The sequence below is a fragment of the Giraffa tippelskirchi genome, chromosome 1, assembly GCF_054371585.1.
Source record: "Giraffa tippelskirchi isolate mGirTip1 chromosome 1, T2T-mGirTip1v1.2.pri, whole genome shotgun sequence".
NCBI classification, from domain to species: domain Eukaryota; kingdom Metazoa; phylum Chordata; class Mammalia; order Artiodactyla; family Giraffidae; genus Giraffa; species Giraffa tippelskirchi.
The window spans coordinates 143669462-143693419 of NC_137275.1; the positions used below are offsets into that span (position 1 = coordinate 143669462).

General features: G+C 38.2%; 1 protein-coding gene across 11 annotated transcripts in view; it reads right to left on the reverse strand.

The window, feature by feature from the left end:
• FOCAD (focadhesin) overlaps nt 1-23958 on the reverse strand; it is a 301886-nt gene that overhangs the window by 185425 nt on the left and 92503 nt on the right. For 10 of the 11 annotated variants that reach the window (XR_014076742.1, XR_014076743.1, XM_081569967.1 and 7 more), the window contains 3 exons: nt 21387-21474; nt 16918-17120; nt 3119-3376 (listed from right to left, as the gene is read on the reverse strand). Coding sequence is in view for 9 of the 11 variants with exons in the window: in XM_081569967.1 (XP_081426093.1) it covers nt 3119-3376; nt 16918-17120; nt 21387-21474 (549 nt within the window). In the remaining 2 variants the exon portion in view is untranslated. The remainder of the gene's footprint in view (nt 1-3118; nt 3377-16917; nt 17121-21386; nt 21475-23958) is intronic. The other variant, XM_081569987.1, reaches the window with a different exon arrangement.

Below are 23958 nucleotides of genomic sequence, written 5' to 3' on the forward strand. Positions count from 1 at the left end.
AGATGGGGTGGGGAAGGATGTGGGAGGGGGGTTCAGGATGGGGGGACACATGTGCACCTGTGGCTGATTCACGTTATGTATGGTAAAAACCATCACAATATTGTAAAGTAATTATCCTCCAATTAAAATAAATAAATTAATTTAAAAATAAAATAAAATCATTAGGTGACTAATTAATAGGGAACTATGAGAATCAGGCTTATAGAACGTGAATGCACTGATCAATCTTAATGTTACCAAAGTGAGACAATCCAGATATGATACTAAAAGAGCACTTGATTTTCAACAAATATGTCAAAGTAACTCAACGGAAAAAAGATAGTCTTTTCAACAACTGCTGCTGAAATCATTGAATACCCATGCATAAAACGAATAACTTTTTGGACTGATTCAAATAGAAAGGTTCTATTTGATTATGGTGATTATGTGATTGTGTATAACTGTCAGAACTCACTAAACTGTAATCTTAAAAACTGAATTTAATATATGTAAATTTTTCCTTAATAAATCTAAGTTAAAAAAATTACACTTTTAAAAAGGTATATTTTCTCATTATTAACTCTAAAATTATTAGTTGATATTGATAACTTACATTACTAAGTACCATAAAAATTAATTTCTATTAGTCCCTTAGAATAAATAATAACCATCATACCAAACATACTTCAAATTTGGCATATCTCTTTCAAACTTTTCAAAGATTTTCTTTCACAAGATTTTACAGTAGGATTCTTACAATAAATTATGGTGTTACACAAACACAATACTTAGATAAGCATACTGCATGCCAGTGAACTCTACACAGAGGTTATCCTTTCTCTAGGGGAGCTCCTGACCAAGAGATCAAATCCAGGTCTCCTGCATTGCAGGCAGATTCTTTACCATCTGAGCCACCAAGGAAACCCATATAGAGGTAGAAGATAGCCTTTAAATTCCTACTTTTACCTACCTATTTACTTAGCGTCTGCTTACTAGTAGGCTAAGACTTTTCTTTAGTATTTATCTACTCCCCCATGAATTTGAGCCAATGATTCGTAAAATACAACACTATCTTTTTATAAAGTAAGAAAGGTCAAACACACGTGAAATAAGAATACATGTCACGTAGTCATGTCGACTTGATGAAAGAAATAGAAAATACTCCTCCAATAAGAGATCATGACCCTAATTCATCTATCTGAATCTACTTCAAGCAGTTATTCACAATTGGAGAACTTGCTTTTTCTTTTTCATTCTTTTGTGTGTGTGGGCGGGGGGGTTGTTTTTTTAATTGAAGGATAATTGCTTTACAGTATTTGTGGTTTTCTGTCATACATCAACAAGAATCAGCCTTACGTACACCCATCGTTTTTCAAAATACTCATTCTTATCCTTTTGGCTGCTTTTCCTTCTATTTAAAGGCCAGAGAAATGATACAATATGGTTACTTCACAAAGAAAAGTGAAGAAAAGAACACTATCTCCCACTTCCAGTCTTCTTTGATCCTTTTCAAAAGACTTTAACTCCACTTGTAAGTTCTTATTAATTAATTACATCGCCTTTGCTGCTGCATGAATTTGGGCAACTATATTTAAACATTTTACCTTACCAATCACCTTAACAAGCAAAATTACACTTTTTTTTTCTCATTTCTTTCAAAACTTCTAAGAAATTATCAATAGCAGCGTTACCTATTTACTTTAATTTATATTAATAGCACTGCTTCTTAAAGGACATTTATTGAATAAATAAATGAACCTGGATGGTCACTCCAATGCTTCCTAACCATTCCCATTTCATGGCACATATGAAAAATGTTTATAAGAATACTGGATCACCCTAGAATTTCAAAGACTAAATGTATTTCCTGAGTATCAATACACATATTGATATAACATATGTTTTATACCAGTGGCAAACATAGGTCAGGTAACCTACTGAATGACTTCCTCAGATTATCTCCAGGCATTATTTGTGCATTTACGATTCTAAACAGACTACCCAACAAGGTGTCAACAGTGGAAAAAAGCATCCAGTAGAATCAGGATTGTTACAGAAGGTGGAGGGAGAGATAAAGTAGGAAGTAGGCTGAAATGACTCACATTACTCATATACCATAAGACAAAGGTGCTTTGAGTACATTATGGATCCACTTGCAGAATCAGACCACAAAAGGTCTAGTCAGAGGGAAAACTTCTGTTATATATCAGCAGTTGTTTACTTGACAGAAGGGAATTAGTGCGACAAGTTGGGGACAAAAAAGAATTCCCAATACGCTAATTTCACATCTTAAAGAAACACACTTATCCCATCTTTACCATCAAATTGTGTTCCAAAAGGAACATATACCTCTCCTTAAAGAGATGGACTTTTTCCATACCATGCTTAAAAAGGAACACAAGCACAGGCACTAAGATAAAGAAGATAATAAAATCACCATACCTACTTGGTTATGAAATCCTTCCCTTCACAGGAAATACAGTTTAGACACTCTACCCAACGGAAAAAAATTACAGATGCCTATGCTAAATATATGGTTCATTAAAAGGGGGAGGAGGGCCTTTATTAATAATGTCTGACGTCTTTACTATACTCCAATAACTGTACAGATAGAAAAAAATGACTATTTTTCTTCACATCCCACCCAGCATGTTGATCAGTACTATATATAGCAAGGACCCAGTATTTTTTTTGCTTATGACTGAATAAAAATAGGATTAAATTCCAAGAAGTTAAAAAGAGATTAATGCCTGTTATATTTAGGCACATTTATTCTGCATTAATTAATTTTTCCACCTTAAAAGATTGATATTAGAACCAAGGGCCATGCATCTTGGAATAGGGTGCAAGAGTTAATGAAAATGTTAAAAAATTAGCAAGTCCACCAATAACAAAAACAGCAGATTAGCATCCTGTGTAGATTCTCACTCGAAGTGTGCTTTCATTAAAGAAAATATTTGCATCATTAAACATACATCAACTCAGAGAAGGAGGGAAAAAAATTGGGAAAATAAAGATAGCAAAGAAATAAGAAGCCTGTACTTCAAAACTGATAAAAATTATCCACAAAGAAAGAATAATCTACGATTCCAATGTCAAGCTTTTCCCTCATTTCTGTTCCATTATTTTCTTGCTTTACCTGAGAGGAATCGGCTTGTGCTAATTCTGTAGTGACCTTCAGTATCTGGTGAAGATTTCGTCCCTTATCTTCAACAAGGAGGTAAGCCAGCAGAAGAAAAACATGAGCAGGGATCACTGTGGTTATAGGGAGCAATGACTCCACAGACGCCAACCAGTCACTTGCCGCAGACTCTTCTCTCATTACTTCAAGGATCCTCCAAGCTGTAAATATTGAACCATACACGCTGGTTATGGGGAACGCAAGCTTGTAGGAGAGCTGAAAAATAAACACAAAAAAAGTATGAATAAATGAGGTAAAATCTGTCAGAAATATATTTCTGACATTCATTTATTCTTTACATTTCAAGAAATAGAAGAAATCGATCCTTCCAACAAAATGAATACAAAATTTTCAATTCCTGACCCAAACCTCTCTGCACATATCTGAGCTAATGCTGCTACTGCTAAGTCGCGTCAGTCGTGTCCGACTCTGTGCGACCCCATAGACGGCAGCCCACCAGGCTCCCCCGTCCCTGGGATTCTCCAGGCAAGAGTACTGGAGTGGGTTGCCATTTCCTTCTCCAGGGCATGAAAGTGAAAAGTGAAAGTGGAGTCGCTCAGTCGTGTCCGACTCAGTGACCCCATGGACTGCAGCCCGCCAGGCTCCTCCGTTCACGGGATTTTCCAGGCACGAGTACTGGAGTGGGGTGCCATTGCCTTCTCCGAATGGCGGAATAAGCTTCCGCAAAACATGTAAATCACAAAAGCTCAATTTCTCACAAAAGGGGAAAAAAAGAGGGACACTAGAGCCATTGAAGAGACAGAATGGAAGGCATTTTCTAGAGAAAGCCGTTCCCATCAAACATTTAAGGACAACTTTTGAATGCTAGTAATCACATTCTTCTTTCAATTCTGTAACTCTGGACACCTGTACTTAAACTCGTTACATGCCTGGTAATTCAGATAAGTAAAGTGAGTACCAAATAAACATACACAATTCTAGTCTCTAAAAAACATTAAAGATGCAGAGATTTGACAAAAGTCTAGCTTTTCAGAACGTGACCATATTTGGGTCATCCAATTGAAGATGTTCAATGACATGCCCATAATCATAGGGGCACAAAACCATTATCACAGAATATCACAAATATTGCCCATCACCAAGCGATTTTTTTAAAGTAACATTTTTCAGTTTGGGAAAACAATTTTAGCTCGGAATGTTTTAGGATGGTGCCAATTTCAATCACAGGAAACATTAAGCCAGGTCTGAGATTGAAAGTATAAAAATCCCACTTTCAGTTTGACTTAAGATAGCAATATAAGTAGAAGAGGAGCAAAAAACAGATCACATGCGGTCAGTGCAAAGTCAGAAAAATAGTAAGATATAAAGAAAACAGGTAAATTTTTACCTACAGTGGGAAAAAAAGCTTTGTGTCCATTTATATTAACTCAAGACAAAATATCCAGGAAACTGCCTCACGTACTACGTAGAAAAAAAAACCCAATTTTGTTTTAAGATTAAATTGCTCTGCACAATAGGTGAGTTATCACCCCATCACAATTCATTTAAACCATAAAAGCTACTTAATTCGTTTTTTTCAGAGTTAGCATTTTACGCGTCACATTCAATCCTGGCTATTTTCACATGTATTTTCAAAAATTCGCCCATCTCATGGAAGACGTCAGACGGGCCAAAGCTGGTTGGTCCCCAGTACAAACAGGTGGTCTGTTCTGAGTGCCCCTACAAAAAGAAAAGAGCTACCAGATGGAAACCCTGGAAGAGTTTTATTTAAAATTTTCCTCATGTTTACCATTTGCTCCCTGTTGGGGCTTCCTAGGTGGCGCTAGTGGTAAAGAACCTGCCTGCCAATGCAGGAAATGCAACAGACACAGGTTCAATCCCTGGATTGGGAAGATCCCCTGGAGTAGGAAATGACAACCCATCCCAGAGTTTTTGCCTGGAAAACTCCATGGGCAGAAGAGCTTGGTGGGCTATAGTCCATGGGGCCACAAAGACTTGGACACAACTGAGTGCCTGAGCAAGGCAGAGAAAAAAAAATGGGGGGTCAATATACAAAATCCAGAGGCAACAGAGTTTGGAAAAAGCCATTACTATGTAAGAGGTATTTACCAGTGAGAACAATAGAAAAAACAACAACAATAACATTGTATTTGCCCACCCCCAAGCCCCAGTAAGAGGCAACTCAGGGCAGATGGCAGATTTGGACTGAGGACAACTCATTTTTGTAATAGTGTGTTCGTAGGAACAGAGTTGATTCAGCTGGAGTATGGAAATTCATTAATATTTTGTGGATAACTCCTGCAAGAAGCAGCAGCCTGACAGCTCTAAATTGAAATGATACCCAAAGAAGATGTTATGCTTAAGTCAATCTAAGCAATGGCTCCTTATGGAAGTCAAGTGCTACAGTCAGGGTCAGAGATTGGACAGAATTCTGCCAATGTGAGTGGTGTGCCCAAAAGCCCAGAAGAAGCCACAGACATTAGAGGACTTAGATATTGCCTACTCAAAAAATAATTCATTTAGAGTGTGTTGAGACAAATTAGAAATCTCTAGAGTATCACTGTCCTGTTATTAGAGACTCACTTACATGGATAAGGGTAACAACTGAAAGGATGAGAAGTAAAAGTTAAGCCTTATAAAACTTTTTAATAACAGCTTTATTGAGATATAATTCACATATCATAAAGTCCAGGCTTTTAAAGTTAATAACTCAGAGGATTTTACTAATTAATAAAGTTGTATAACCATCGACACCAGCTAATTTAGAACATTTTTCCTCACCCCAAAAGGAAACTCCATGCCCATTAAAGTATTAATCACTCAGTCGTGTTTGACTCTTTGTGACCCCATGGACTGTAGCCACCAGGCTCCTCTGTCCATGGGATTCTCCAGGCCAGAATACTGGAGTGAGTTGCCATTTCCTTTTCCAATGTCCATTAAAATTCTGCTTTATTCCCTCTGATCCCCAAGCCCTGGCAACCATTAATCTTTTATTTTGGTTGTTTCATATAATAGGAACCACACAATATGTGGTCTTTAGTAACTAGCTTCTTTTATTTCACATAAAGTAAAACTTTTTCAAGGTTCCTCCATGTCGTGGCTGACTGGTATCTATCAATGCTTCGTTTCTTTTCATTATCAAATAATATCCCACTGTATGGATATATATTTTGTTTATCCATTCATCAATTAATGGACATTGGGGTTTTTTTCCCCACTTTTTGGCTATGACAAATAATGTTGCTATGAATATTACTGTAAAAGTTTTTGTGAGGACATAGATGTTCAGTTATTTCAAGTATATGCTTAAGAATGAAGATAAGTTTTATTTGAAAATAAATGCCACTATAAAAACATATGAGGAAGCTTTATCTTTTCTAATATGGAAAGATATCACACAGGAAAATCCAAGATACATACAGTGTGCCTGAAATGCAGAAATTATTTTAAAGGAAAGCATAGGGACTATATATTTGTGTTTGCATAAATATGTACAAACACACACACACATTTGGAGTGTGATAAGGCAAATTAGAAATCTCTAGAGTAAAACTATCCTGTATTAGAGACTCACATGGACTTGCACACACACACAAAATTATTTAGACAAACAGAAGAAATTAGTAACTACTAATCTTCATCTTCTTCATTTTGAGAGTGTAGATATTGGACAAACAGAATAAAGGTGAGAAAGAGACTGCTCATTGTATACCATCTATGATTCTTGAACCATTTCAATGTATTAAAAATACTTTATTTACTATACTCCTGTCTTGCTAAGAATTTTTTCCCTAAGAAAATGAAATTCATTAAAGACTAGAGTCAAGTTCTTTAGCCTAGTGACAAACAGCGTTGGACTTCAGATTTAAAAGACCAGGACTTTAGCACAGCCATGAAAGTTATTCAGTTCAGTTCAGTTCAGTCGCTCAGTCCTGTCCGACTCTTTGCGACCCCATGAATCACAGCACGCCAGGCCTCCCTGTCCATCACCAACTCCTAGAGTTTACCCAAACCCATGTCCGTTGAGTCAGTGATGCCATCCAGCCATCTCATCCCCTGTCGCTCCCTTCTACTCCTGCCCCTAATACATCCCAGCATCAGGGTGTTTTCCACTAAGTCAACTCTTCTCATGAGGTGGCCAAAGTATTGGAGTTTCAGCTTCAACATCAGTCCTTCCAATGAACACCCAGGACTGATCTCCTTTAGAATGGACTGGTTGGATCTCCTTGCAGTCTAAGGGACTCTCAAGAGTCTTCTCCGACACCACACTTCAAAAGCATCAATTCTTGGGTGCTCAGCTTTCTTCACAGTCCAACTCTCACATCCATACATGACTAGTGGAAAAACCATAGCCTTGACTAGACGGAACTTTGCTGGCAAAGTAATGTCTCTGCTTTTTAATAAGCTATCTAGGTCGGTCATAACTTTCCTTCCAAGGAGTAAGCGTCTTTTAATTTCATGGCTGCAATCACCATCTGCAGTGATTTTGGAGCCCCCCAAAATAAAATGTGACACTGTTTCCATTGTTTCCCCATTTATTTCCCATGAAGTGATGGGACCAGATGCCATGATCTTAGTTTTCTGAATGTTGAGCTTTAAGCCAACTTTTTCACTCTCCTCTTTCACTTTCATCAAGAGGCTCTTTAGCTCCTCTTCACTTTCTACGATAAGGGTGGTGTCATCTGCATATCAGAGGTTATTGATATTTCTCCCAGCAATCTTGATTCCAGCTTGTGCTTCCTCCAGCCCAGCGTTTCTCATGATGTACTCTGCGTATAACTTAAACAAGCAGGGTGACAATATACAGCCTTGACGTACTCCTTTTCCAATTTGGAACCAGTCCATTGTTCCATATCCATTTCTAACTGTTGCTTCCTGACCTGCATACAGATTTCTCAAGAGACAGGTCAAGTGGCCTAGTATTCCCATCTCTTTAGAAATTTTCCAGTTTATTGTGATCCACACAAAGGCTTTGGCATAGTCAATAAAGCAGAAAGAGATGCTTTTCTGGAACTCTCTTGCTTTTTTGATGATCCAGCGGATGTTGGCAATTTGATCTCTGGTTCCTCTGCCTTTTCTAAAACCAGCTTGAACATCTGGAAGTTCACGGTTCACATATTGCTGAAGCCTGGCTTGGAGAATTTTGAGCATTACTTCACTAGCGTGTGAGATGAGTACAATTGTGTGTTTGAGCATTCTTTGGCATTGCTTTTCTTTGGGACTGGAATGAAAACTGATCTTTCCAGTCCTGTGGCCACTGCTGAGTTTTCCAAATTTGCTGGCATATTGAGTGGAGCTCTTTCACAGCATCACCTTTTAGGATTTGAAATAGCTCAACTGGAATTCTATCACCTCCACTAGCTTTGTTCGTAGTGATGCTTTCTAAGGCCCACTTGACTTCACATTCCAGGATGTCTGGCATTGGTGAGTGATCACACCGTTGTGATTATCTGGGTCATGAAGATCTTTTTTGTACAGTTCTTCTGTGTATTCTTGCCACCTCTTCTTAATATCTTCTGCTTCTGTTAGGTCCATACCATTTCTGTCCTTTATCAAGCCCATCTTTGCAAAAAACATTCCCTTGGTATCTCTAATTTTCTTGAAGAGATCTCTAGTCTTTCCCATTCTGTTGTTTTCCTCTATTTCTTTGCAGTGATGGCTGAGGAAGGCTTTTTATCTCTCCTTGCTAGTCTTTGGAACTCTGCTTTCAAATGGGAGTATCTTTCCTTTTCTCCTTTGCTTTTGGCTTCTCTATTTTTTACAGCTGTTTCTAAGGCCTCCTCAGACAGCCATTTTGCTTTTTTGCATTTCTTTTCCATGCGGATGGTCTTAATCCCTGTCTCCTGTACAATGTCACAAACCTCTGTCCATAGTTCATCAGGCACTCTGTCTATCAGATCTAGTCCCTTAAATCTATTTCTCACTTCCACTGTATAATCATAAAGGATTTGATTTAGGTCATGCCTGAATGGTCTAGTGGTTTTCCCTGCTTTCTTCAATTTAAGTCTGAATTTGGCAATAAGGAGTTCATGATCTGAGCCACAGTCAGCTCTCGGTCTTGTTTTTGTTGACTGTTTAGAGCTTCTCCATCATTGGCTGCAAAGAATATAATCAATCTGATTTCGGTGTTGACCATCTGGTAATGTCCATGTGTAGAGTCTTCTCTTGTGTTGTTGGAAGAGGGTGTTTGTTATGACCAGTGCATTCTCTTGGCAAAACTCTATTAGCCTTTGCCCTGCTTCATTCTGTACTCCAAGGCCAGATTTGCCTGTTACTCCAGGTGTTTCCTGACTTTCTACTTTTGCAATCCAGTCCCCTATAATGAAAAGGACATCTTTTGGGGGTGTTAGTTCTAAAAGGTCTTGTAGGTCTTCATAGAACCGTTCAACTTCAGCTTCTTCAGCGTTACTAGTTGGGGCATAGGCTTGGATTACCATGATACTGAGTGGTTTACCTTGGAAACGAACAGAGATCATTCTGTCGTTTTTGAGATTGCATCCAAGTACTGCATTTCAGACTCTTTTGTTGACCATGATGGCTACTCCATTTCTTCTAAGGGATTCCTGCCCACAGTAGTAGATACAATGGTCATCTGAGTTAAATTCACCAATTCCAGTACATCTTAGTTAGCAGAAGCGCGGCGGCTGCAAGGGACGGTGTAGAAGCACGGCCGCGAGGAGCTACCCCACGCCCAGGGTCCGCGGCAGCGGCAGAGAGAAGCAACCCCACGTCCAAGAGTGGTGGCTGCGTGGGCACAGGAGGGCCAGAGGAGATACTCCACGTTCAAGGTCAGGAGCGGAGGCCGAGAGGAGATACTCCTCGTCCAAGGTATGGAGCAGCGGCTGCGCTTTGCTGGAGCAGCCGTGAAGATACCCCACGTCCAAGGTAAAAGAAACCCAAGTAAGATGGTAGGTGTTGCAAAAGGGCATCAGAAGGCAGACACACTGAAACCATAATCACAGAAAACTAGCCAATCTGATCACACGGACCATAGCCTTGTCTAACTCAGTGAAACTAAGCCATGCCGTGTGGGGCCACCCAAGACAGACGGGTCATGGTGGAGAGGTCTGACAGAATGTGGTCCACTGGAGAAGGGAATGGCAAACCACTTCAGTATTCTTGCCTTGAGAACCCCATGAACAATATGAAAAGGCAAAATGATAGGATATTGAAAGAGGAACTCCCCAGGTCGGTAGGTGCCCAATATGCTACTGGAGATCAGTGGAGAAATAACTCCAGAAAGAATGAAGGGATGGAGCCAAAGCAAAAACAATACCCAGTTGTGGATGTGACTGGTGATAGAAGAAAGGTCCGATGCTGTAAAGAGCAATATTGCATAGGAACCTGGAATGTTAGGTCCATGAATCAAGGCAAATTGGAAGTGGTCAAACAGGAGATGGCAAGAGTGAACATCAACATTCTAGGAATCAGTGAACTAAGGTGGACTGAAACGGGTGAATTTAACTCAGATGACAGTTATTAGACAGTTATTAAAAATTGTTACACAATTTCTCTGGGCTTTACTTTCCTCATCTATAAAATGGAAGTAATGCCTATCTCCCTGCTTACATTATTGAGGTTGATAAATAGTATCTATAAAGCACCTAGCACAGTGCCTAAAGTTGCAAAATAAAGGAAAATATTATCCTTGTCATCTTCAGGAGAGAAAAATAAAATTGCTGGATATGATTATAAAAGAAAATAATTGGAAATCACCATGAACCATAAATTAACTAGACAATAGCAATATTACACAGTAAACATATTAACACAGAAAAGTAATCCTACTGTGCTTAAAGTATCAGTCCAGCTTCAGGCTATGTTTTTTGTCTGTTCGCCTAAGGTTAGAGTCACAGGAAAAAGGCACAACGTTGATAAGAGATCACAGAATGGTCTCTCTGTCCCACTGAGTGACAGCTGCCACAGGCACGATCCCAGGGCAAGCGTGTCATCAAGGGTTTTCTCTCAGCACCAGCTACCAAATCCTGGCCCCGTGGAGTGCTGGTATTCCCTGAGTTTTAGAGAAGAAAGTAGGTGTTTAAAGATAAAAGACAGGCTCTGTTAAATGAATTATATGTCAATAAAAAAGAGAAGAAACAATAGAAAAGTAACATTTAAGTGAATATGAAATGGTTGCACATCTACATATGTAAAACAGTTGCAAATCTTTACTTTTTAAAAAACTTTAATAAAAAGGTTCAGGTACACCAAGTACTAACAACATCTGCTCATACTTCTTCGTCTAAAGAGGACTGAAAAGAAATCGTGAATGCAGGTGAACAATATGGATTTTCACTAACTTAAAAGAATAACAATTATCTATAATGTTGATTAAAAAGGGCTTAACAAAAGTGAGGCCAGGATTTGATCAGGAGAGGGAGGGTGGAACAAACCTAGAGACACTTAAAAGAAGGACAGGTCTGTGCAAAAAGGGATTTAATTACTCACCAGACCAGAAACAGAAGACTGGAATAGATCAAGCCTTAAGAGTGTCCTTCTGTTCTATACATCTATGAAGAATCTAATCAAGAGTTGAAAGGCTTGGTAGTGGTTAATTATCACCGAAAGACAAAACACCATTCTCTGTATCCATGTTATTAAGAAGACAATGATAGAAGCACAAGATCTAATTCCTATTAACTTCCAATCAAAAGCTTTTAAGAAACCAGTTTACTTCAACTTACTACTGATTTACTGTTTTCCTATAAATCTGAAATACTGTTATTAACTCCCAAGTTCAGCACAAAGATGATAAATTACTGTTAATAAAATCAAAGTGGCTGCAATAGAGTGTAGGCAAATCTAAATTCTATTTGTCAAACAGACAAAACCTGAATCTCAATCTTACATCCACTACCTGTGTAACAAGGGGGAAGGTAATTAACCTCCATAATTTCTATTTCTTCATTTACAAAATGAGTACTGTAAGATTATCATCAAGGAAATGCAAATCAAAACTACAAGGAAATAGCACTTCATAACCACTCCTGTGTTAGTTGCTCAGTCATGTCTGACTCTTTGCGACCCCATGGACTCCCCATCAGGCTTATCACCCCATCAGGCTGCTCTGTCCATGGAATTTGTCAGGCAAGAATACTGGAGTTGGTTGCCATTTCCTTCTCCAGGGGATCTTCCTGACCCAGGCATCACACCTGGGTCTCCTGCATTGCAGGCAGATTCTTTACCATCTGAGCCACCAAGGAAGCCCTTCACAACCACTAGTATAGTTGTAATAAAACGACAGGCAGTAACAAGTGTTGGCAAGGATATACAGAAATTGGCACCTTCACACACTGCTAATGGGAATGTAAAATGATACAGTCCCTTTGGAAAAGTCTCACGGCTCCTCAAATGATCAAACACATGGTTACCATATGATCTAGCAATTTCACTCCTAGGTTATCTACCCAAGAAAAAATGAAAATCTATGTCCACACAAAAACTTGTATAGGAGTATTCACAACAGCATTATTCACAATAACCAAAATTTTTTTTAAAAAATTGAAACCCAAATGTTCAATAGATGAATGAAAAAATAAAATGAGGTAGCTTCATACAATGGAATATTATTTGAGGGTAGGTTTCTTTGGAGTAATAAAAGTATTCTAAAATTGACTGTGGTATTGTATACACAACTCTGCAAATATACAAAAAGCCATTGAGTTGTGAACTTTAAATGAGTAAAGTGTATGTATGTGAATTTTATCTCAATAAATCTATTTTAAAAAATAATCAGACTCCCACTGCATGACCGTTGACAAGTTATCTTCTCTATATTTCAGTTAACTCTTGGATAAAATTAGACCAATAATAATACCTACTTCAAAGAGTTTGGGATAAAATCAAATGACTTAATACATGGCAAAGCACTTAGAATGGAGCCTGAACATAAGACATTCTTAATAAACAACCACATGAAGCGGGGCTTTGTTGCCCATTTGGCCAGGGCTCGGAGAGATTCAACCATTAGTCCAAGGCCACACATGTGGAAATGGCAAAACAAAACTATTTCAAAGTTATTGTGACAAAAGAGTTAATCCACATAACTTCTTAAATAGAGCATGTGCTCAATAAATCTTAACTTCAGCTATAAATAGGACAACAATATATTATAAATTTTGATTTTTTAAGAGACAAATACTCAAAATACTTTCTGCTTGCTATATATCACTTCAAAGTGACAATGAATGAAACCTACTTAGTACTGCTTCATTAAAAGGTAATAAAGCTCACAGTGCTTTAAGTTTGAACAAAGTATTTTATCCAAAAATACCAATTAATAAATGTATGACAGATCCTACCTCAGTCACACTTTCTCTAAATCTTTCTGTTGACTAAAATAGTTCACCAAAGATGAATCTTGCCCCACTATATAACTGCAAGAATTTGACTCTTAAGTCTCTTTCCTGCTTTATTTCACCCATCCCTGGCTGCCAGGGGCATCCAAGAGACTCCAGCAGATGGCTTCCTATGGGCCAGCTCTGGCCTGTGGCACCCCACACACCTCACCAGCTAGCAGGTCATAGCTCAATCTTTCCACCAAGCTGTGATCTCAGCCTTGAATGGGGAGATCCATTTGGTTCATTCTTTGGGTGTCCCCTGTCTCAGTCTCAGAAGTAGAAGCTGCTGTCGACATTTATTATGGCAATATTCCTTAGAGACTCATTACTGCTTTCAGTAATTAAACACCTTTTACTAGTTAATAATTTCTGTATTAAGTTTCTCTTTATTTAAATTATCAGTGTGGTTTCTCTCTCCTAACTAGACCCTGACTCATACCCTGGTGCTTTCTTCTCACTACCACCCCCACCACCACCCCCCCACCGCCATTTTCTGGGGTAGGGGCAGCAAAGTTTTAAGCACTTTAGAGTTGCGACTAGTATTTGATGCTTTTTCACCTAAGAGAACACAAATAGGAGGTTTTAAACATCACCTGTCATAGTCTAATACCAAGGATCCTGTTTTTCTTACACCATAAATAAACAAACAAAAGCTTATTAGATTATGCTAATCTTTTAAAGAGATGAATGGCTGCTTTGAAATTTTACTTTTTAATTGTTAGAAACTGAAAGAAGTTAAAATGTGTTTTATTTCATTGTTATCAACACTTCAGAAACAGGTAGGGAATTCCCTGGCAGTCCAGTGGTTAGAATTCTACTTTCACAGCTCAGGGTGTGGGTCAATCCCTGGTGAGGGAGCTAAGATTCCACATGCCACACAGCATAGCCAAAAAATGAAGGAAAAAAAAAATAAATGGACAGGAAACAGAGAACTGCATGGTACAGTAATACTTACCCTTGGGTTTATTTATTAGAAGAATTATACTTCTGAAGAAACACTTTAGTTCTAAGCCAAATACTCAGTCAGAATCACCAATTTAAAAGGAAATAACAAAAACATAAACAACAAAAATCTGTGATTCTAAACAGTCTTTCTGTAATAAATCAAGAGGGTAAAATGATCTCTATTTGTATCAGAAGCATACATTCCTCACTGAACAGAAATTTCTAGACTGTCTACTACATAGTAAACAATAGGTCAGGTGTGGAAGATGCAAAGACAAATAAATAAGCTAGGGTGTTATCTATTTCTTTGAATATGTGGAAAATATTCAGTTTCACCACTGCTAAAGTGTATTTAATTCTCCCATCTATGATCAGCTGAAAAAGATAATGCAGCAACACCTAGGGTAGAAAAAACATCAAAAGTTCAACAATTGTTGTAATTTAAAAATTAATGTGCTTAAAAAATAAAGGCAAAGTGTGAAAAAGGCCAAGATTCCTTCCCTCAGGAAGCTCACAGCACAGCTGGAGGTACAAATATGTACCCGTTAAATTAAGACATACAACACAATACACTAATGCTGAAAGTGTTTTGATGCAAAGGAGAGAGAGTAATAAATTCTGACTCCGGGAGGCTGAAAACACTTGGCTGGGTCTTGAAGAATGAGTAGTTCAGGCAAAGGAGACAAAAGAGCATTATGTGCTAAGGCAAAGATTCAGGAAGAGAACTGGGAGTTTGGGGCAGGTTAAATTTATAGGTATGTTTGGAATATAGGGTCTGGACAGGTGTAGGAGAAAAGCCAACAGTAAACTGTGGCTTAAATTTTTCAAAAGGGAAATCATATATCCACTGAAAGCCTCAATACAGCAGCACACTATCATCAGAGGACATTTACACCCTAATAGTATGCCTTCCTCCACCCTCTTCACCAGCTGCTAAAGAGAAAATCCACCAGGCAGTGCTGATGAATAAGATTCACACACACCTGAGCAAACAGTAAGCTGAGTACTTACACATTAGATTTAGGGTGATCCTCAGTAAATATCACTCATGATTTAAAGGAACAGAACTCTCAGACATAGTACCCTGCCCCCACCCCCATTCAGAATACAATTTGTGTTCTATATGGGCAAACTAAAAGGGGAGGGAGGTAAAAGGCTATTAGAAATTTGGGGTCACAATTTGTCATCCTATCAGAGCAGATGTTAAGAATTCTCTTTTTTAATGCAAATCAATTACCTATTTCAAGTTTTATGGTTCAGTCAAACAATCAGAATCGAGGAGGCTGCAGCATGCATTAAATATGCCTGCAGGCTAGTTTCTGCTGCATGATCAAACAGGGAACAAAACCAAGAATCCCCAACAATGCCTGGATTTCTGCTGCTAGAACACTTAACAATACGTCATTAGCGGTATCTCTACTTTTGCAAACAAAACAACTAAGGCACTTGCTCGCATTTATGTAATGTCTTTGGTCTCTGGAAACTTAAGGTGCTTCACCAGTTTTACCATCTTTAACCCTTTATAGTTGGGAAGTACTATCACATTTTACTGGGCTTTGCAGGTGGCGTTAGTGGAAAGAACCTGCATGCCAACGCAGATAGACGTAAAAGATGGGGGTTTGATTCCTGGGTCAGGAAGATCCCCTGGAGGAGGGCATGGCAACCCACTCCAATATTATTGCCTGGAGAATCCCATGGATTGAGGAGCCTGGCAAGCTACAGTTCATAAGGTTGCACAGAGCTGGACACAACTGAAGTAACTTAGTATGCACGCACCACATTTTACTAAAGGTAAAACCCAAGCACCTAAAGAGAAAAAAATATGATGAATGTAGGCCTAGAATTCAGCCACTAACAAGAGATTACTCATATTTCTCCATTATTCTAACACGACCAGTGAGACTGACAAAGCCAAATGGTTTTGGTAAGCCCAGTAAGCATGGATAGGAATGGAGTGTGACAGTCGGGCTGAAGGGAGTAGGAACACACACAAGGGACATCAAGAGCCATATGCCGGGGAATACAGCATAAGGTGCCATATTCAAAAGTCAAGTCTTAGTTCTTACAGATCCCAGAACTTCCAGGCAATTGCAATTCCCCACCATAGATTGTTGCAGGTCTAATTATCCTTCACTATTTAACAGCATGAAGAGAGGGAAAAAGGCTCCAAGCTCAGATGTGTTGCAGAAGCACTAGGTTAGTTAACTAGAACTAGTTACTTTCCTGCAGGATTCCTCAGGACCTTTAACCACTAATGGACACTGGAAACTCAACAAGCAAAAAAGATTACACAGATTTCCAACACTTACTTCATAGCAGGACTACCCTCCGCATCACAGTCCAGAAGAATATACTAACATCTACACCAGTGCCTGACAGAGTGGTAAAATTCAATGACAGGATTTAAACCCAAACACATATATCATCAGGAGGTGAGATTTCTGGCAGTGATTTAAATCCCAAATAACTGATTAAACTTTATGTTAAGAGAAACAAGGATGAAGTCGTTACCTTTTGGTGCTCCTCTCTGTAGCACTCCTGCTGTACCATTTCTAAAAGGTTTAGAGCCAACTGCTGCCTAGAGGGACCTTCTTCATCCATGGATATACAGTCTTCCAAGGCAGTAGAAGACAGTATCTGCAGAACTGGCATCACTAGCAGCAACGAGGACTTTGGGATCTTCTGACTCTCAGCAGAAGAAAGGAGCTTCAGAGCTGGTCATCCAAACAACAATTCACAGTTTTCAAAATTAATACTACAGTCAACAAAATGCTGTTTTCTTTAAGAGAAATACGCAAAGAGCTTTCTTGCCCCTTTACAATTGGGTCACACACACAATTAAGATGATAAACCTTATTCTTTAAGAAATAAAAAGAACATAAAAATTAACTCAGCAAAAATAAGCTGTTAGTGTACATAACTTTTTAGTTTTTACTTGAGGATGCTCTTAGAGAAAATTCATATCATAGGCCAAACAGTAAAATAAACACTTTTTTTTAGGTCAATATGAATTTCTTTAAAATTGAACTCAACTTTTGTCCTTATACCCTGTCAGATCCTCTACCCTCAACAAACAGAGCCATGAGACCAGAGTTTCCGATCTATGGATAACAAAACCAACACATGCACTTCTCTTTCAAACCCAGCTGAGAATTGTATCAAGAGATGCAAAAGTAAACAAGGTGAAGCAGGGGATGACCTTCAGCAGTAATTACTAAGACGCAAATCAGCAAATTCTCAAAGTCCATAACCCAGGGAATACAACCCATTTTTACAGAAGATTTTTTTAACACGGAAACAAACACACACGTACAATAACTTACTTACATGTGTAGTCTCCCCTAGACTATGAACAGGATGAATTAAAGAATAAACTTTTTTCACAGTTATTGAATGAGCTGATTTACTGAAAGAGGTTATTTGTAAGTTTCAGCATGAGATTATTAATCAACTTAACTTCCCCACTACACCGAAAAAATAGAGTGAACTTTAAATCATGTCAATGAACTCCTAGTATTGTATTTTAAATCACCTGGAAGTCAAACCTGAATGTGGTATGAAATACAAACACTTGTTACTCCAACACTATGAATTTACTTTTTTTGCCTAAATATTAGTCTTAATCCATAATTGTCAGTTATTACAATAATCTAGTATCTTTAACAAAATATGAAATTCATATAATACAAATATTTCTATGTTCTGTACTATGGATCTTGCAGGTATTTTTATAAATTGCTATTTACAATCATAGCCACTGTTAGTAATTAAGAAGCATAACATTGTATTGTGCACGCTCAGTCACTTCAGTCATGTCTGACTCTCTGCAATCACATGGACTGTAGCCTGCCAGGCTCCTCTGTCCAAAGGACTCTCCATGCAAGAACACTGGAGTGGGTGGCCATGCCCTCCTCCAGGGGATATTCCTGACCCAGGGATTGAACCTGCATCTTCCGTATCTCCTGCATTGCAGGTGGCTTCTTTACCACTGAGCCACCAGAGAAGCCCCAACATTGTATTAGTGCTGTGTATTTTTAAAACTTGAAATAATCAATATTCTCCCCGTTATCCTATTGCATTGAGCATTCTTTCCCAATATACTAAACAATAGGTTTTTGTTTACATTTCAACATGATATACTAGCTCAAAAGCTTTCAGTATGGTTTATTCACTCTATCGAAGGTAATTTCAAATCAGAGACACTGGTTTACAAAAAAAAAACTTGGCTCTTCTCCAATAAAAGTATTGGAGTGTTTGATCCTGTATTATCCTATCATACATAAGCTATAATGAAGGACTGGAACCTCAGAATTAGGAATGCAGATTCTCTAGGGCATCAAAAATTTTTTTCTGGTCCAAAAACAAAACCCATGTATACAAAATACCCAGAAGAGACAAATTTAGAGACAGAATGTACTTTAGTGTTTTTCTGGGACTGAGGGTGGGAATGAGGATTAACTGTAAATGGGTGCAAGAAATTTGGGGGCGAGGGATTGATGCAAAATATTCTAAAACTAGACTGTGGAGCTGGTGGCACAATTCTGTAAATTTACTTTTTTAAAATTTATTTATTTATGGCTGTACTGGGTCTCCGTTGCTATGTGGGCTTGTCTCTGGTTGTGGTGAGCGAGGGCTACTCTCTAGTTGCAGTGCATGGGCTTCTCATTGACGTGGCTTCTCTCGTGGAGCACGGGCTCTAGTCATGAGAGCTTCAATGGTTGCAGCACACAGGCTCATTAGCTGTGCCCCCTAGAGCTTGCAGGTTTCAGTAGTTGTAGCCCATGGGGTCATTAGTTGTGGTGCAAGGCTTAGTTTCTCCATGGCATATGGAATCTTCCCAAACCAGGGATCGAACCCGTGTCCCCTGCATTTGCAGGTGGATTCTTTTCCAATGTACAACCAGGGAAGTCCCATAAATTTACTTTTAAAAGCATGTTATTGTACATTTAAAAACAGTGAGCTGTATGGTAAGTAAATTTGCCTCAATAAAGCTGCTTTTAAAAAATAATAAAACTATGATTGTCATAAGTAACAGGATTGGAAAATTATACCTATAGGAGGATGCCATGTATACTCTTTAAGGGGGGGAGGCAAAAACAGTTTAGTAAGAGACTAGGGAGGGAGGTACAAAGAGAACAGGGCCAATAAGCAAAAGCAGGGTAGGAATCAAAGCCCTTAAAAGAGCCAAGGGTTCCTTCCATACGCTAAAGCTATTTCTAAGACACTGTAAATGAAAGAGCAATTCATCCTCAAAATCATGGATTAAAATGCCCAGAAGGAGTTACACCATCAGTATTTACCTCAAGCACATTTTAAAAATGAAAGTGGGGATGAATCAACAAATCATGGCATCATAACATACACATCACAATTTAGACAACATCCTATATTATTGCATGTATTATATTGGACCAAGTAAAGTGAGGCAGTATTAATGTAAAAGCCACAATTTAAAGGTATGACTTGTTTGTTGATCTGCAAACTTGATTCTTTCCCACATTATTCTTTTTTTTAATTAATTAATTAATTTTAATTGGAGGCTAATTACTTTACAATATTGTGGTGGGTTTTGCCATACATTGACATGAATCAGTCATGGGTGTACAAGTGTCCCCCATCCTGATCCCCCCTCCCACCTCCCTCCCCATCCCAGCCCTCAGGGTTGTCCCAGTGCACTGGCTTTGAGTGCCCTGTTTCACGCATCAAACTTGGACTGTTGACCTATTTCACATAAGGTAATACACATGTTTCAATGGTTTTCTGTCAAATCATCCCACCCTCACCTTCTCCCACAGAGTCCAAAAGTCTGTTCTTTACATCTATGTCTCTTTTGCTGTCTTGTATATAGGGTCATCATTACCATCTTTCTAAATTCCATATATATGCATTAATATACTGTATTGGTATTTTTCTTTCTGATTTACTTCACTCTGTACAATAGGCTTCAGTTTCATCCACCTCATTAGAACTGATTCAAATGCATTCTTTTTAACAGCTGAGTAATATTCCATTGTGTATATGTACCACAGCTTCCTTATCCATTCGTCTGCCAATGGACATCTAGGTTCCTTCCATGTCCTGGTTATTGTAAACAGTACTGTGATGAACAATGGAGTACACATGTCTCTTTCAATTCTGGTTTCCTCGGTGTGTATGCCCAGCAGTGGGATTGCTAGGTATTACGGCAGTTCTATTTCCAGTTTTTTAAGGAATCTCCACACTGTTCTCCATAGTGGCTATACTAGTTTGCATTCCCACCAACAGTGTAAGAGGGTTCCCTTTTCTCTGCACCCTCTCCAGCATTTATTTTATTTTATTTTTTTTAATTTTTATTTTTATTTTATTTTATTTTTTTTCCAGCATTTATTGTTTGTAGACTTTTTGATAGCAGCCGTTCTGACTGGCATGAGATGGTACCTCATTGTCCCAAATTATTCTTAAACAAAACATTTTTTTGCCTCCCTTTAGCCCCATTCCTTACTTTTTTTTAAGTCAATATTGGACAAAGAATGTTATCTTCATTTGTTCTAGGTAGGTTAACAAAAAAATCATAAATTAAGCCTTGTTCAATGTGGCACCAGTTTTGAATAGCAAAGGTGTATAGAGTTTTAAAAGTAAATTCAAATGCTAAACACTTATTCTGCTTCAAGGGTTTTATGCTATTGATTCTGTTTGCTGTACAACTGTGAATGAGCTGACACACCCTTCAAAATATTTACCAATGTCACTGCTATATAATTTAGAACATAATGTCCTAATGAACAGCTGAGATATTTGGTAAATTATGGTATATGGAATCTTGCACAAAACACTTTGATAAGAAAAAGAAAGCTCTATTTGATAACGACTAAACAGAAAAATTCCAGAATGGACATTCAAAATATGTATGACTTTACAGCACAGTACAATATGTAGGTCAAGTGACACCTGCCAATACTCGTGTTAATTTATATTACTCTTGTGAGCGTATTTTTATTTACCTAGACTTAAGATTGGCTTCTGTTGACTTGCTGGAGTCTGTAGAAGTAGTAAAGCTATTCCAATTATGACTGGTTCAACAGGAAAATCCTAAAGGAAAAGAAGAAAAGTGAAGAGCTGAAGAAGTTTCCAAGACCCATTGATTTATAATATGTATCTAGGAAAAATATATTTAACATGAAATATTATAAACCTATTGTACAAAATTACTCATAGTAAGCCTGCTCTATTAAAGAAGAATTGTTGAATGCCACAGCAGTCACAAGTAAATTCAAAATGTTATCATATCTGGCCAAAGAGCAATAAGCTATAAACCATACTAATTCAGAGGGAAAACCTGCAGTCTTCAAAACAGTCAATCTTTGTAAACCAATAAAAACTACCTGAAATACTTAAGAATATTTCATTCCTGGAAAGTAGCTGAATTGTCTACTTAGGTAATACAGACATCGCTCATCTATACAACTTACATAATAAATTACACTTAACAAATTTTGATAAATCATGTTATTATAATAAAAGAAACATTAGTACCAGAGAAGCAGAGATTATTTTTAAATTACAGTAACTTATTAAGTATATGTAAGTATAGTAAAGCAATAACCATAGAAACTTAAGGGCATTAATTTCACCAAGTATATAAATGAAATTAAAAAAAGATAAAAAGGACATGTACATTAAATTCTAATAAGGAAAATGCAAGTGGCATAAGATGTTATTTGAGGTTTCTAAATAAAGAAAACAATAATGTATTATGGAACTAAAGAAGGTCCAACACACTCTGCTAAAATTACTTCATTCTGAAATTTATAGAAGTATCTACAATTCTGTAACAAATTCTGTAGAATTCTACATTTCTACAAATTCTGTAGAATTCTACAATTCTACAATCAGAAATTTCCCATCAATCATGAGTGTAGGCAAAAAATTAAAAAATGAAATGTGAGATAGAACTGTGTGTTAAAGAAACACTAGAGAGAAACGAAATTAGTCTGACACAACCAGAGTTATAATCCTGGAGATGCCATCAACTCTGGCACAAATTAATAAATGTATATCTACATCTTCAGCTTCTCTGGTGGCTCAGTGGTAAAAAGAATCCTCCTGCCAATGGAAGAAACCCATTGGAAAGCCTTTAACACACAGGCTATCATTGGAAAGGCCATCAAGTAGCTTCTCAGGAGACTGGCCTGTTGAGAACAGAGGGTGGAAGAGAAAGAGCTGTATATCAAGACATCCAAAATAAGGAAAAGTAATGGCAGAGGATGAGACTAGATGACTTTAAATTGTTCATGATTCTGAGAGGTCGCAAATTTTTTGTGTGATTAGAGGGCTTCCCTGGTGACTCAGATGGTAAAAGAATCTGTCTGCAGTGCAGGGGACCCAGGTTCTGTCTCTGAGTTGGAAAGATCCCCTGAAGAAGGGAATGGCTACTCACTCCAATATTCTTGTCTGGAGGATCCCATGGACAGAGGAGCTTGGTGGGGTCCATGTGGTCCCAAAAAGTCAGACACGACTGAGTGACTAATACTTCACTTCCACTGATTTAATAAACACCTGAGAATGGTACCATTTAATGAGGTCTTTCAATAAAAGGCTATGTTAGACATCTCATGAACACCTTCAAATACTATAGCTGTATAGCTGTAGTATTTGAAGGTGTTCATGAGATGTCTAACATAGCCGTAGTGACTCAAACTGCCTGCCCCAGGCCACTGAGAGATCCAGAAGTACAGGGAAGTTAAAGCCCCATACATAGGCCAAGGCTTGACAAGTTGTTAAGAGAAGTCCAGGGATAAACGCTTCCGCCTTTATTCTGGATCCTTCTGACAGGTTCTGAATCATCTTCCATAACACTTCTTAGCATATTCCATGAGATGAGCAACTGGCTCCTTACAGTAGCGGCCAAGTTGATAATACTCGTACTGCCTCTTCCTCCTTTAGTATTTCATTCTTCCTGTCTCTCTCCCACTTGCTTCCTGAGATCACAGCCACACATGGACTCCTGATGATAAGCCTTTGCCTTTGTGGAAACCCAGGTTTTGTTTTTGCCTTTAGGGAAGTTCAGGGTCTACTTTTTGGGGAACCAAGGCTAATTCAAGAGCCTAACTGGAGAAAAGAAGTAAAGAAACCTTTATGTTGGACCACAGATATCACTGGAGTCTTAATGACAACAAACACCTGGAGTCCTTTCACCTCAATCAAATGAAAGATAGCACTGAGCATCACCTGTGTACCAGGCAGGCCGTGCATATGCTGGTCTCAGGGATGCTACTGTGAACAAGAGAGCATGAAAAGTTTTTACATTGTTGTTGGATTTTTTTTTCTTATTGCTGTTTTGTCTGTTTAGTGAAAAACAAAGAATGAGAAAGGCTACAGCAGAGGTAAGTCTCTGTAGCAGACACAACAAAGATGACAGCCCAGCTCACACAATCCCCCAGGGTCATGGCTCTGCAACCTTCCTTGTCCTCCGCTGAGAGTTGACTGATCCAAGCTGGGCCAATCAGACCATTCTTCCTAGGAATCTGAGAACTTAAACTGAGACACACAGTGAAGAGAGGTAGGGGGCACTGA